The sequence below is a fragment of the Rhinoraja longicauda genome, chromosome 7, assembly GCF_053455715.1.
Source record: "Rhinoraja longicauda isolate Sanriku21f chromosome 7, sRhiLon1.1, whole genome shotgun sequence".
Lineage (NCBI taxonomy): Eukaryota > Metazoa > Chordata > Chondrichthyes > Rajiformes > Arhynchobatidae > Rhinoraja > Rhinoraja longicauda.
In genome coordinates this window covers 56,856,284-56,868,618 of record NC_135959.1, presented here as the reverse complement: position 1 = coordinate 56,868,618, position 12,335 = coordinate 56,856,284, and the positions used below count along the sequence as shown (strand labels likewise).

General features: G+C 42.5%; 2 protein-coding genes across 2 annotated transcripts in view; both read left to right on the top strand.

The window, feature by feature from the left end:
• prcp (prolylcarboxypeptidase (angiotensinase C)) overlaps positions 1-12,335 on the top strand; it is a 91,844-nt gene that overhangs the window by 65,168 nt on the left and 14,341 nt on the right. The window lies entirely within an intron of this gene.
• fam181b (family with sequence similarity 181 member B) lies at positions 888-4,446 on the top strand. The gene has a single exon (XM_078403122.1). The coding sequence runs from the start codon at positions 893-895 to the stop codon at positions 1,991-1,993; it is 1,101 nt and encodes a 366-aa protein (XP_078259248.1). The 5' UTR covers positions 888-892; the 3' UTR covers positions 1,994-4,446.

Genomic DNA, 12,335 nt, shown 5'->3' with positions numbered 1-12,335 from the left:
AACATCGATCCAGCAGAGAGAGAGAGAGAGAGAGAGGGAGAGAGAGAACGAGAACCTGGAGCAAAAGAAACATGGAATCTTCTCGGCAAACACCGAGGGAAGATTTCAGTGGATCAGGCAGCATCTGTGGAGGGGTGGAAAGGACACGGGCCCTTCTGAGATTCCAACATCTGCAGTTCCTTGAATGTCTAGATCCCTCAGATTGTCCAATTTACTTTAAACGCTCCAACTGCAAATTCCGGATTTTAAAATAAAAGTATAAGCAAAATCAAGAATCTATATTTATGAGAGCGACTTTCATCTACTGTTCTGTTTTTAAATGTTTACCTTTTGTAAATGTCTAAACTTTACTTTGTAGTAATAAAGTGTTTCTCCCAAACCGTGTCCAACCTCCTTAAGCTGCCCGCTTTAATGAATTCACAGCTCTATAATAGGCTCGGGGCCGCTTTTGACTGACTGATTCCACTGACGGGAAACGGATCTGCTTTTCAAGGCCGGGCCCAGAGCGAAGGCCATTTATTAAAGCGCTATTCACAAGGTGGTGCTGGAGTGGGGAGTGGGGGAGGGAGGAGGAGCTATTCGAGAGGCGGGCTGCAGGCAGAGCGATGATGGGATGATGTATTGCCCAGTTTTATTTGGAGCAACTGAAGTCCGGGCTGGATTTAAGCTTTGAGAGCTCGATCGTTTCCCAGGATTTCCCTCTGCTCTGCTCTGCTCCACGTCCCAGTGTGGAGTCGCTGGCCGGCGTGGCCGCTCAGCGCCGGGGATCGCCAGAAACCTCGGGAATGTGCTGGGAAAGTTGGTAAAGGCACTTCTTACTCACTCGAGAGTGAGGAGGGGGGGGGGGGGGGGGGCTGGCTACTGTTGATCCTGGGGACTGGGGGGGCGGGAGATGGCTGTGCAGGCTGCCATCATGAACCCCCACTTCATCCACTTCTGTTTCCCCCCCGGCTCCTCGGTGGAGTACGAGTTGGAGAACGATTACAACGGGGCCCTCCTGGGAGAGATGGACAGCGCCGGCGAGCTGAAAGAAACCACCAGCGCCCTGCTCAACTTTATAGACTCGGCCTCCAGCAACATCAAGCTGGCGCTAGACAAGCCAGTCAAATCGAAGAGGAAAGTCAACCACAGAAAGTACTTGCAGAAACAAATCAAACGGTGCACGGGGATGATCTCCGCGAGTGGACCCGGGCAAGAGCCGGGCAGCAAGAGGCTGGCTTCTCCACCCTCCTCCTCCTCCACCTCCTCCTCCTCCACCACCACCACCACCACCACCGGCCATTTCCAGTGTAAGCCGCCGCCAAAGAAGGACGGCTCGCAGTCGAGCCTTCAAAGCAAGTCGCTGGCGGCTCTGTTCGACTCGGTGCGGGACCTGCAGCGATCTGCAGCCGCCGGCAGCAACAGCAGCGGCAACAACAGCAGCAACAACAACAGTAACAACAGCAGCGGCAACAACAGCAGCAACAGCAAGAAGGTGCCGCTGCGAAACCGCAACTTGCCGCCGTCCTTCTTCACCGAGCCGGCCAACGTGAAGATCACCTCCACCTCGGGCATGTCCCTGAAAGACCTGGAGAGGGGCAACCCGGAGGCGGCGGAGTTTTTCGAGTTGCTCGGTCCGGATTACAGCAACATGATCACGGGGCAGGAGCCGTTCCCAGTGCGGGTCCCACAGCAGGGGAGCTGCGAGCTCGGTGCCCACGACACGTACCGCGGCTTCGCCAACTTCCCGGAGCCTTGGCTCCAGTGCAACCTTTCGAAAAAGAGCCCCCCCGCCGGCTGGAGCCTGGCCGCGGCCGCCGAGAGCGCCAGGGCAGCGGGCGGACTCGCCCCTCTCTACGGCAGTAGCCAGCCCGCTAACACTCCGCCCATCGAGGAGCCCCCGGCCACTTTAGCTGCCTTCTCGCAGTTCTTCCCCGAGTGCACGCTGCCACCCGTCTCTTACGAGTACAGCCCGGGATTTAATTGCGGAAGGCAAACATTTCCCGGTCTCTAATTCGCTTCTTCAAACCCCCCACGAACTGTTGCATTTGTCCAGGTGAACTGGAAAGCTCGGCAAAGGGCCCTTTTGTACTTGTGAACACGAGAGGCTGATACTCCAGGCTCTGCATGAGCCGCGGCGGGGTTAACACAACACACAAGGGAACACGCAGTGTAGCGCGGGTTACATGGACAGCGCCTGGCATCTCGCTCGCTCCATTTCTTCGGTCCAACGATACTATTCTGTGTTAGCCTAGTCCAAGAAACAAGCATGAAATGTAATAAAGTTAGCCATGATTGTGTATAAACCTTGTGCTGACGTGCAAAACGGGTCATTTTCAACTGCCAATGTTGCATGAAACTCGAAAAATGAGACACTACTTTTAAGATGGGCGCTGCCCTACTGACGCCGTGTAGATGCAATTGCACTTTGTGGATTGAAGGATCTGACCGAGTAAATCTGTACTGATGTGAACAAATAGTTCTGTACGCGACAACGGACTGCAAGTCCCGCACTATCAGGAGACAAAACAAAATAATAATAAGCGATGTTGTAGTCAAAATCTGTCTGAAATTATACAATTTGAACGCATAAACCAAAACTTTGGGGAATTAAATAAGACATGCCGAAATTGTGTAAGGTTGTGTGACACGGTTAACATTGAACCATAATGACATTTAGTTTTGGAACAAGTAGACATTTCTAGATCGTGTTATTTATAGTATGAAGAAAAGACTTAATGCCGGGGGTTAGCATTAACCATTGATTTTTGGCCTATTTCTTGTTTTCCATTTTATTAATCTATATTCCCGACTCCCTGCTGACTACAATATTAGTTTGCCAATGTTATCTTTGTTCACTTCCCAAAGAGACAAACAACTCTGTCAAGAATTGTTCACCAGGATATTCATCTTCTCCTAGTACCTGCTGTGAATTGGGTTTTAGTGCCCTGCCTGTCTAGAAACCACTTGATCTGTGAGCTATTTCGAGAAAGGTACCGGTTGCAGTTACCTCTCGAACGAAGGGTCGACAGACAAAATAAAGCTGGTCTTTATTTTCGGAATGCACCTCGTCTGTTTTGAAGTTTGTTTTCTTTTACCAAATGGGGTGGTGGGTGGGGATGGAAGGCAACTCAAATTCCACAGGAAGCAGCAAAACTGCCGGGGGTTACGGGTTTTCCCACCGTTTTCACGGCCCGTTCTGCATTACCAACCAATCTTAAAGGCAGGAAGCCACACTTGATGGGAGGCAGCTCAACCATTAATACTCGCCCACCTAAATCCAATAATTGCGCTTAAAATGTGTTCTATCTTTTTCGCTGAGCCCGGCTAATTGCATTACAACTCTATACATTGTCATCTAAAAGATTTACAATAGCTCTGGTACCGATCAGAGGTTTACCATTGTCACATTTACAATGTCATTTATTGTACTGCAAGATTCAACGCTCTTCGCTTAGGGAAACATTCATTACCGGGGAAAGTGGACATTATTAATTGAAATGTTTCCACATTGCATGCTGCATTACATATACCTCAAAAGCCATCAAATAATACGAAAATATTTTAAATGGTAAAGGATAGCTTTCGACACCATTCAAGAAAAATGTCGTCCTGGTTTTGTCAACAGTCGGGTATTTGTTAGAATGTTACTCGTAAAATGAGATTGCAGAATTCAACCAAGTTGATTTTTTTTATCAATGGTTCGCTTTTTGTAGATAGCAAATATCATTAATTCAGTTTGCAGACTATCTGATAAAAATGACACAGAACAATATGCAGAACGTTCCAGCCACCAGTGCTACAATAGTTGCTAGTTCCAGACATCAGTGCTACAATACAGTTTGAAACACACGCAGATGTCCGGGCACTGAGTAAGGATTATACTTAGAATGAAAAAAATATATGACCGGCGTCAGACATTTAAGCCAAATTCGTATTTAATAGTTCCCTTTTGCTTTCAAGATTTCGATTCGGAATTCACTTTACATTAGTTTTATATCCTCGGGCACCGACCATTTAGTGGGATTGTTTTATTTTCCTTGGGGATTCTACATTTGTCGTGGTTCTGCATTAAACTGTTGTCTGAAACTCGGCTGATCGCCAGTGTGTTGCTGGTCAAGTGGACTGGACAAAATATCTCCTGGCTTTGAACGGTGCATCGAATAGATTCCTCGTAATGTGCTTCAGAGTCAGTTTCGAGTGCAGAAAGTTCAATGTCATTTCAACATTTGTCAAGGGAATCAAGACCTCACTTTTACTTTCCCCTCAGCCCGAAAGACGTTCGCAGATAAGGGAATGTGACAAAGCAATGGCATTAGATTGCTGTATAACATAATTTCAATTAAAAAGAGAAAGGAGGCGGTTTATGCTAACACTTTCCTAGTAATACATTGTGATTGCACACACCACTCCTCATTCGAAATATGATGAAAATATTTCTCTTATTTCCTCGTCTCTTATTTATATTTTCACCCTTGATTTTCCCCCTCAATATTGCTTGAAACATATGCAATAAATTATATTAAAGTTAGCTTCAAGTTCTTGTTTTAATGACAAACCCCATTATATTTCTCCATTCTCAAGTTAAAGAAAACTTTGAAAATCGTAGCAATATTAAAACTCATAATGTGGATTGCCTCTGAAATGTATCTCAGAAAATGTTATTTTAAACAAAGTTCAGCAATGGACTTGAAACTAAGTTCGGAATTATCGCAATTAAAAAAAGTTAGTTATTAAATGACGACGGGTGGGATCGAACCGAAAATACCAAAGTTCGTCAGTGAAGAGTTAGTTTGGCATTTTTCAATTAGCAAATATTCCACACTCTAGAGGAACTTCCTGGACTTTTGTTTTGTGATTCCATCTAAACCATGGCTTTAGCTGGAATATAGGTCATTAAAAAAATCATCTGTCTTTTCAGTAGTGGAAGACCTACTAACCATAACAGATAATGTATTTGAAGAAACTCTCAATTCTTATCTATTGATTTTACCAAAATTCTTATTGTCAATTTATTGATTTTGCCAAAATTATTAAGCTTCTATTGCATTTATTCTTTATTCCTTCACACTTCTGCCCCTGTGTACCTCTCAGCTCCTCTATATCTCTCCTTTCCCTTATCTCTAACCAGTCTGAAGAAGGGTCTCGATCTAAAACGTCACCCATTCCCACTGAATTACTCCAGCTTTTTGTGTCTAGCTCCTGCATTGCTTCCTTTTGCTACAGTGTTGTTAGAGGAGCAACTCTTTGTCTGACTACTGGCTGGCTTCCCATTACTGATTGTAGAGAATCTCTTCCAAAAGTTTCAAATCAGTATTGGGTGTCAGAAATATAGGTGGGTGGTTGGGACAAAAAGTCAACATATCAATATTTTGCACAGGGCAAAAATATATTGTTTCATGATGGGTGTACTAAATGTTTTTGTTTTTACTATTTGGAGACAATTCAGACTGGGTCAAACCAATTAAAGGGAAAAGCCCAGTTCATATGAACAGACTATAAAATAATCCCACTTTTATGCCAGTGACACACATTTCCAAACTAAAAGCACTACGATGTTCAATGGTTCTTTATTATCACATGTACTGAAGAACAGTGAAAGTCTTCTTCTGTGTACTATCCATAAGCACAATGCCAGATTAAGTACAATGTGTGTAGAAATAATCCACTGAGACAATATACAAGAACCACCAGGTTTTGGTATGATTGGTAAGAGTCCAAGTTGCTTTAAGTGCAGTTGGCCATAAAGGTCCGTTGTCCTGGTGGCGTTGCAGGGTCAGTCGGACAAAGCAAAGTTGTAGACGTCTTCCACCTTGCATTAGGGTGCACCGTTGTGAACCAGCGCTCCGTGCTGCTGCAGGTGGCCTCCGGTCCATGTGCTCAGTCTCCTGGAGTGGCGCTTGATCTAGTCAAGCCCCAGGCATCTGTAGGGCTTCCAGCTCCATTTGCCATACTCCAAAGTACTGTTTGCTTAACTTTATAAATTTGTTTTTAATTCTCATCATTAGACTGCATCTATATAGACTAAAACAACCTGAGGTAGGATCACAACCCAAAACATCGCCTCTCCATTCTCTCCAGAGATGCTGCCTGACTCATTGTTATTCCAGGTCTTTGTGTTTTGCTCAAGTTTCCAGCATCTACAGTCCTTGTGTCTCCATCCTAGAGCTTTAATTGTGCCTTTTGGGCACAAATCTCACGGTTGCTGGTGTTAGCATTGCTTGCCTGTGCAGAAAGTACTGTAGATATGAAATCCCTGTATGTGATTTAGACTTTAGATTTTAGGCGTTAGACTTGCAGCGTGGAAACAAGACATTCGGCCCACCGTGTCCGTGCCGATCAGCGATCACCCCATACTCTAGCATTATCCTACACACCAGGACCAATTTACAATTTTACTGAAGCCAATTAACCTTCAAACCAGTCGAAGCAGTCAGCAGAAAGACAGTGTAGAAAAAGGGAATAACGTGAATAACGTTTAGTGCTAAATAAAGCTTGTAAAGTCCTATTAAAGATAGTTCAAGAGTCTCCAATGAGGTAGATAGTAGTTCGTCACTGCTCTCCAGTTGTTGGTAGGATGATTCAGTTGGCTGATAAAAACTGCAAATAACCTGTGCTCCTTTGTCATGAAGCAAGTCAGCCAAATAAATTGCGCTCTTTTTGCATTATCCTGATATTAACATGGAGTCACTATTACCTGTGTGCTTTGTTGCATCAGTGCTTACTAAACAGATACAGTTCCATGAAATCAGCTAATGCTGCTGAATAAAGGAATGTGATTATTAGTTCTTTTAGAAAACATTGAAAAGATTGGTGGTGGCCATGATGGAAAATGAGTGAGGATGGCATTTCACTCATTCACCATTACATTCCCACACCCGAACCTAAATCGTAATGGCTGAGATGATGTTGGTTTCCCATTGAAACCCTGTTGTGATGAAAGGCTATCAACTTGAAATGCTAAAGTTTTGTCCCACAAATGCTATCCGACCTGCTGAGTATTTCATATATATTTTGGTTTTATTTCAGATTTCCAGCATCTGAAATATTCTGTTTTTGAGAGAACTGTGATTGGTTTTTTTTCTTTCACCAGTGATTGGCTTCATGTGTTCTCAATTATTATAGATTGCACGTATACCCAATAATAGTGTTGGGTATAGGGAAGGCCTTCTCTTAATTCACATCCAGTTCTTAACCAATTACAAAAACAGGATTATGCTAATTAGTCCATGCTGTTATTGAAGCTTTCACCCAGTCACAATTCACTAACATTTGACCAAATATAAAACTTTCAGAATTACGAGAAAAAAGATCTTAGTTTCAAGCTGCTTGTTTTAACTCCATGCAATATCACTGCATCTGGACAAAGCAGGGCATGGACCTCACTGCGGTCTGCTCAAAGGATGCTTCATATATCTGGATGAGTCTGCATGATCTTCCATAGTGAGTCTCCCACATTGAGGTGATTTCTTGTTTCTTTCATGAACTTGGCAGGTGAGTTCTGCATTTGTAGAAAGAAGAGGAACTACAGCAAGCTGTATCGGACAAGGAGGACTTGGGGATGAGGAAACAATTCAGAAGATCGAGGGGCAACTCAGCATGTTGTAATCAGAAATATTTGAATATTAATTCTGAAACTCCTCTCCGAGAACTTATTGAAGCCACTCTTCAGTAACAGTCCTTTTTACTGTTACTCCAATCTCTTATTGCCACATGAAGGGGAAGAGGTAAAGATTTAATAGGAATCTGAAGGGTTATTATTTCACACAAAAGGGGTGGGTGTATGGAATAAGCTGCCAGAGGCGGTAGTTGAGGCAGAGACTATCCCAACATTTAAGAAACAGTTAGACAGGTACATGGATAGGACAGATTTGGAGGGATAAGGATCAAATGCGGGCAGGTGGGACTAGTGTAGCTGGGACATGTTGGCTGGTGTGGGCAAGTTGGGGCAAAGGGCCTGTTTCCATACCATCATTCTATGGCTCTATGAAGGAATGTTAGAATAATTTAAACAACGCATATCAATTATGCATTGACAATACAGCTTCAGAAGCTGATACCACAGACAAAGGGCCACTAGTAATAATTACAATTAAATTAATTCAAAATACAACATCAACTCTTTTTTCTATGCAAACATTTAGTGATATTGTAGCCAAGAGCTCAACGAGGTCATGAAGATGGCTATCAACATAGTCCACCAGTCTTTCCAAAGGTGGGGTGCAGTGTTTGTATTGCATCTGTCTGAGCTTCAGCCAAAATGGCATATGTTGGAAACTTAGACTCTTGTTTCAATTGCTTGGTGCATCAAATCTAAAGCTCCATGCTCCATGGGGGATTAGAGAGAAGTAATACAATGCAAAATGTTGCCACGTAGTTGAAAGTAAACTTTCAGTTGATATGGCAAATTGTTGGCAGGATTTCTCAGAATTCTTGCTTACTTGCTTTAAGGAGTCTTTTTAGATTAGGCTCTGACACCATCATCTATGTTCTACACAGGAGAGTGGGAACTGAAATCTCCCACACAATATCTGCTACATTGACTGGCATCAGTGATCCCTTGTATTAATTTGTGCTGGATACTTTATGATGTGCAGATTTCTTTAACTCAATATGTGCCCATGCTGGAGTGCTGTCCTTGCTGTTCTTATGTGGGAAAGATGTGCAGTGTGTTCTTTTGGCGGGGGCGGCCATTCCCTGATGGGAGTGGCTGTGGTTACTCACTCATGAAGGCGATAAAAGTCCAAAACATAGGGAAAGCTAACTTGGTCAACATCTTCAGGATTGTCTCATTGGTCCTCAGTGTGCCAGGCTCAAATGCATTTGTACAGAGGATCTTCTCTCTGATGACCATTAAATCGTCAGACTCAAGAAACAGATGCAGCACAGAGCTGATCAGAAATGAACTTCAAATACCTGTGAACTGTGACTTGTCATGTAAGGACTTCTCTCTGGGTGTGCAAAAGGACAAAGGACTGCTTGAATCAGTCGAGCAGCAAGAAATATCCATGGAAAAAGTAGACTTGGAGAGTTCCCCCCTCTTTTCCACTTTTGCAGCGATTATATGTCTACTTTATAGGCACATACAGATAGGGTTATTTGGTGTTATTTCATGTCAGATTATGCTCTGTATTAAGCTTTGTTATAATTTGGTGTTACATTTCATATATAACACTGAAGATATGTATACATGGTTCATATATTGGATTTGTTTACCTATTCAGGGTTGTAGTTTTTTTTTCTCTCTCTCTCTTTTGATAAAGGTCTCTGTTACTATCTGCTAGCTGCCAGCCCCCTCAGTCACTTCATCCCGGGCCTGCACCATACCCACACCGCCGCGGCACGCCACCTTTTGTCCCTTATTTGGGAGTGAGAAAGTTGGCAGACCAAGGCGTGCTGCACAATACCTTCGTAACATCTAAGGCAAGACACCGTGTAGATGGCTTGGCAGCGGCCATCTATGGTCAGAAAGGTGAGTTTCCCAGCTTGAGATACGTGCTTTACGGCTTAAGTTCGTGGCCCCTCGCTAAGATACAGGTGCTGACATTTCTTTCCTTCGTAAGATCTAAGACTTGACAGGGGGGTCTTTTGATCTGGCATTTGGGTGACAGAACTGAACAAAAACATGGACGGGCCATGTGATGTGTGTAAAATGACGTCTTTTGGTCCGATACCATCACTATTCAAATAACCCCTTGATATGTTTCTAGTAGCTGACTTCTGCCCACCACCTTTCCAATGAAGGCACAATGGAAGAAATGTGATCAGCTTTAAGAGCTGCATTCCATTCAGAGCGATTCTTTGGGAGAACTACTGAAAACTACAGATTGGTTGGCTGCCTATTAACTGATGCACGGGAGCAGTCCACATACCAATTATATTAAAATAAGGTCAGGGGAATAACATCCCTGCCTCTGTTAACATATGAGCCCTCACTCCCCCTGCTCCAATTTAATTCCCTGTTAAAAGCCCTGTTAGTGTTTTCTGCTGTGCTACACAAGCTTAATTAATAAGAATGCAAAACTTGTGCTTTGTAAATTCTCCACAAGATCCAATTCACGAGGCAAAGCCGGGATGATCTGGATATTTGAATGACAAATTGAGAAACTGTTGGAAGTGTACCAGGGACTAGTCATGCTTTCCAGGTAATACCAATTATTACAATTGAGGTTAGGTGAATATGCCACATGTGGTCAACAAAGGCAGATTGTCAACTTGGAGATGGGAAATCAGATTGCACGGACTTTGCTCAAGGCCAATAATGAGACTACATTTCCTGGAAGCCTTTCAACTGCACTGTGATATTTGAATATGCTATAAATTGGAAATATAATTAAACCGTACTATAAATAAATGGTTTTCTTGGAACTCTAAAACCTGACCACAAAGTACTTTGCACTCTTTAAAATAATCTTGCATTTCTGATTTGATTCATAATTACATTTTAAAATGTAACTACATTTCCTAGGGTTTTAGGAAGAAAGAGTGGTGTTGTCACAGAAACAAATATTACCAGTCACTGACATATACTTTATTGGTTGGTTACTGTATTGGTTGGTATTTTAACATCATTTTCCTTCCTTTACTTTAGTTTAGTTTAGAAATATAGCGCGGAAACAGGGCCTTCGGCCTACTGAGTCTGCGCCAACTAGCGATCTCCGCACACTAACACTATCCTACACACACTAGGGGACAATCTTACATTTATACCAAACCAATTAACCTACAAACCTGTACGTCTTTGGAGTGTGGGAGGAAACGTTTTGGAAGTTCTCAGAGAAAACCAATGTGATCACGGGAAGAACATACAAACTCTTGTGCAGACAGCACCTGTAGTCAGAATCGAACTGTAAGTGGTGTAAGGCAGCAACTCTACTGCTGTTCCACCATGTGCCCATGTTCCTGTGGACCAATTGTCCACGACTTCCTCATTAATAACTTTCAAGATTCAATTTGCAAAAACATGCCTTTTGCATGTTTCGGAACGTCCCGACTCTAAACATCACCTATCCATGTTGCCCAGGGATGCTGCCTGACATGCTGAGTTACTCCAGCACTTTGTGTTTTTTTGCTTAATCCTTCATTCCTGTTTCTTAACCAATTTCTGTAAAGGGAGAGCTCTTTATATTTATTTTTTATATTTGATTTGAGTTCCATTTGATTTTATTGCAATTTCACTGACATTAACTATATCCTACTTGCTAAAAGTAACAATGATGGAAATGCCATTTTACTAAATGTTTAACATAATTGTAATCCAAATATCTTTACAATTCCCACTATCTGGAATAAAATAAGTATGTGTCAATGAATTCTCTGAATTCTGATTTTTCATCTTGACAACAAAAGTTGAGATAATGAATAATAGATACATTTGTGTTGTGAATTATACAAAGCCTGAAAAAATATTAATTGCATCTCTTCCCTCCTCAGTGCTGCTTTCCCTTTTGTACATGTAGCACAGATGGATTGGAAAGAGTCACAACCTCAATTACATTATTTGTCATGCACATAAAAATGGAAATATATAGTGTTTTTCTGTACAGTAATAACTAATGTAATGTGTACTATAGGTTAACATAACACATGCAAGAGATATTAATTTCCACAGTTTACATGTGCATGTGAAAAACAATTGTAGAATGCATTGTATTATGACTATAAATAGGCACTGTCAGCAGCTGTTTAATGGTGGCAAGCTAACCTCTGAGTAACTTAAAAAAAGAGGATAAAATTTAGGTTGATTCTCTCGGGTGGCATTCAAGGAAGGATGTGCGAATGGAGATGTAATTATGGTAATGCCCACCTTTTCTTCCTATTAAACTTCTTCTGGCTGTTCCGGAGTTTTGGATCAGATCTATGGTATTGCCAATCAATTTGTTGATATTCAGTTTGCAGATACTCACAAACCTTGTCCATGAATCTACCCCCAGCTCACAGAATCCCCCAGTGAAACCTTTCCAGCTTGTTTTTAACAATTTGTAATTCGAGTGCCTAATCCTTGTTGCGGCCTGCAACACTTTGGTTGTCTTCTTATGTGCTTATACTCGCGATGGTGATGGTTTCACTGAGTCATCTGTTCAGTTTCCAGGCATGCTTGTGTTTCCTAAACCTACCCATTCAGATATTTCCATTATCCAGTCTTATCCCATTGCACTGGAATTTAGAAGGATGAGAGGGGATCTTATAGAAACATATAAAATTCTTATAGGATTGGACAGGCTAGATGCAGGAAAAATGTTCCCGATGTTGGGGGAGTCCAGAACCAGGGGTCACAGTTTAAGAATAAGGGGTAGGCCATTTAGGACTGAGATGAGGAAAAGCTTCTTCACCTACCTAGAGAGTTGTGAATCTGT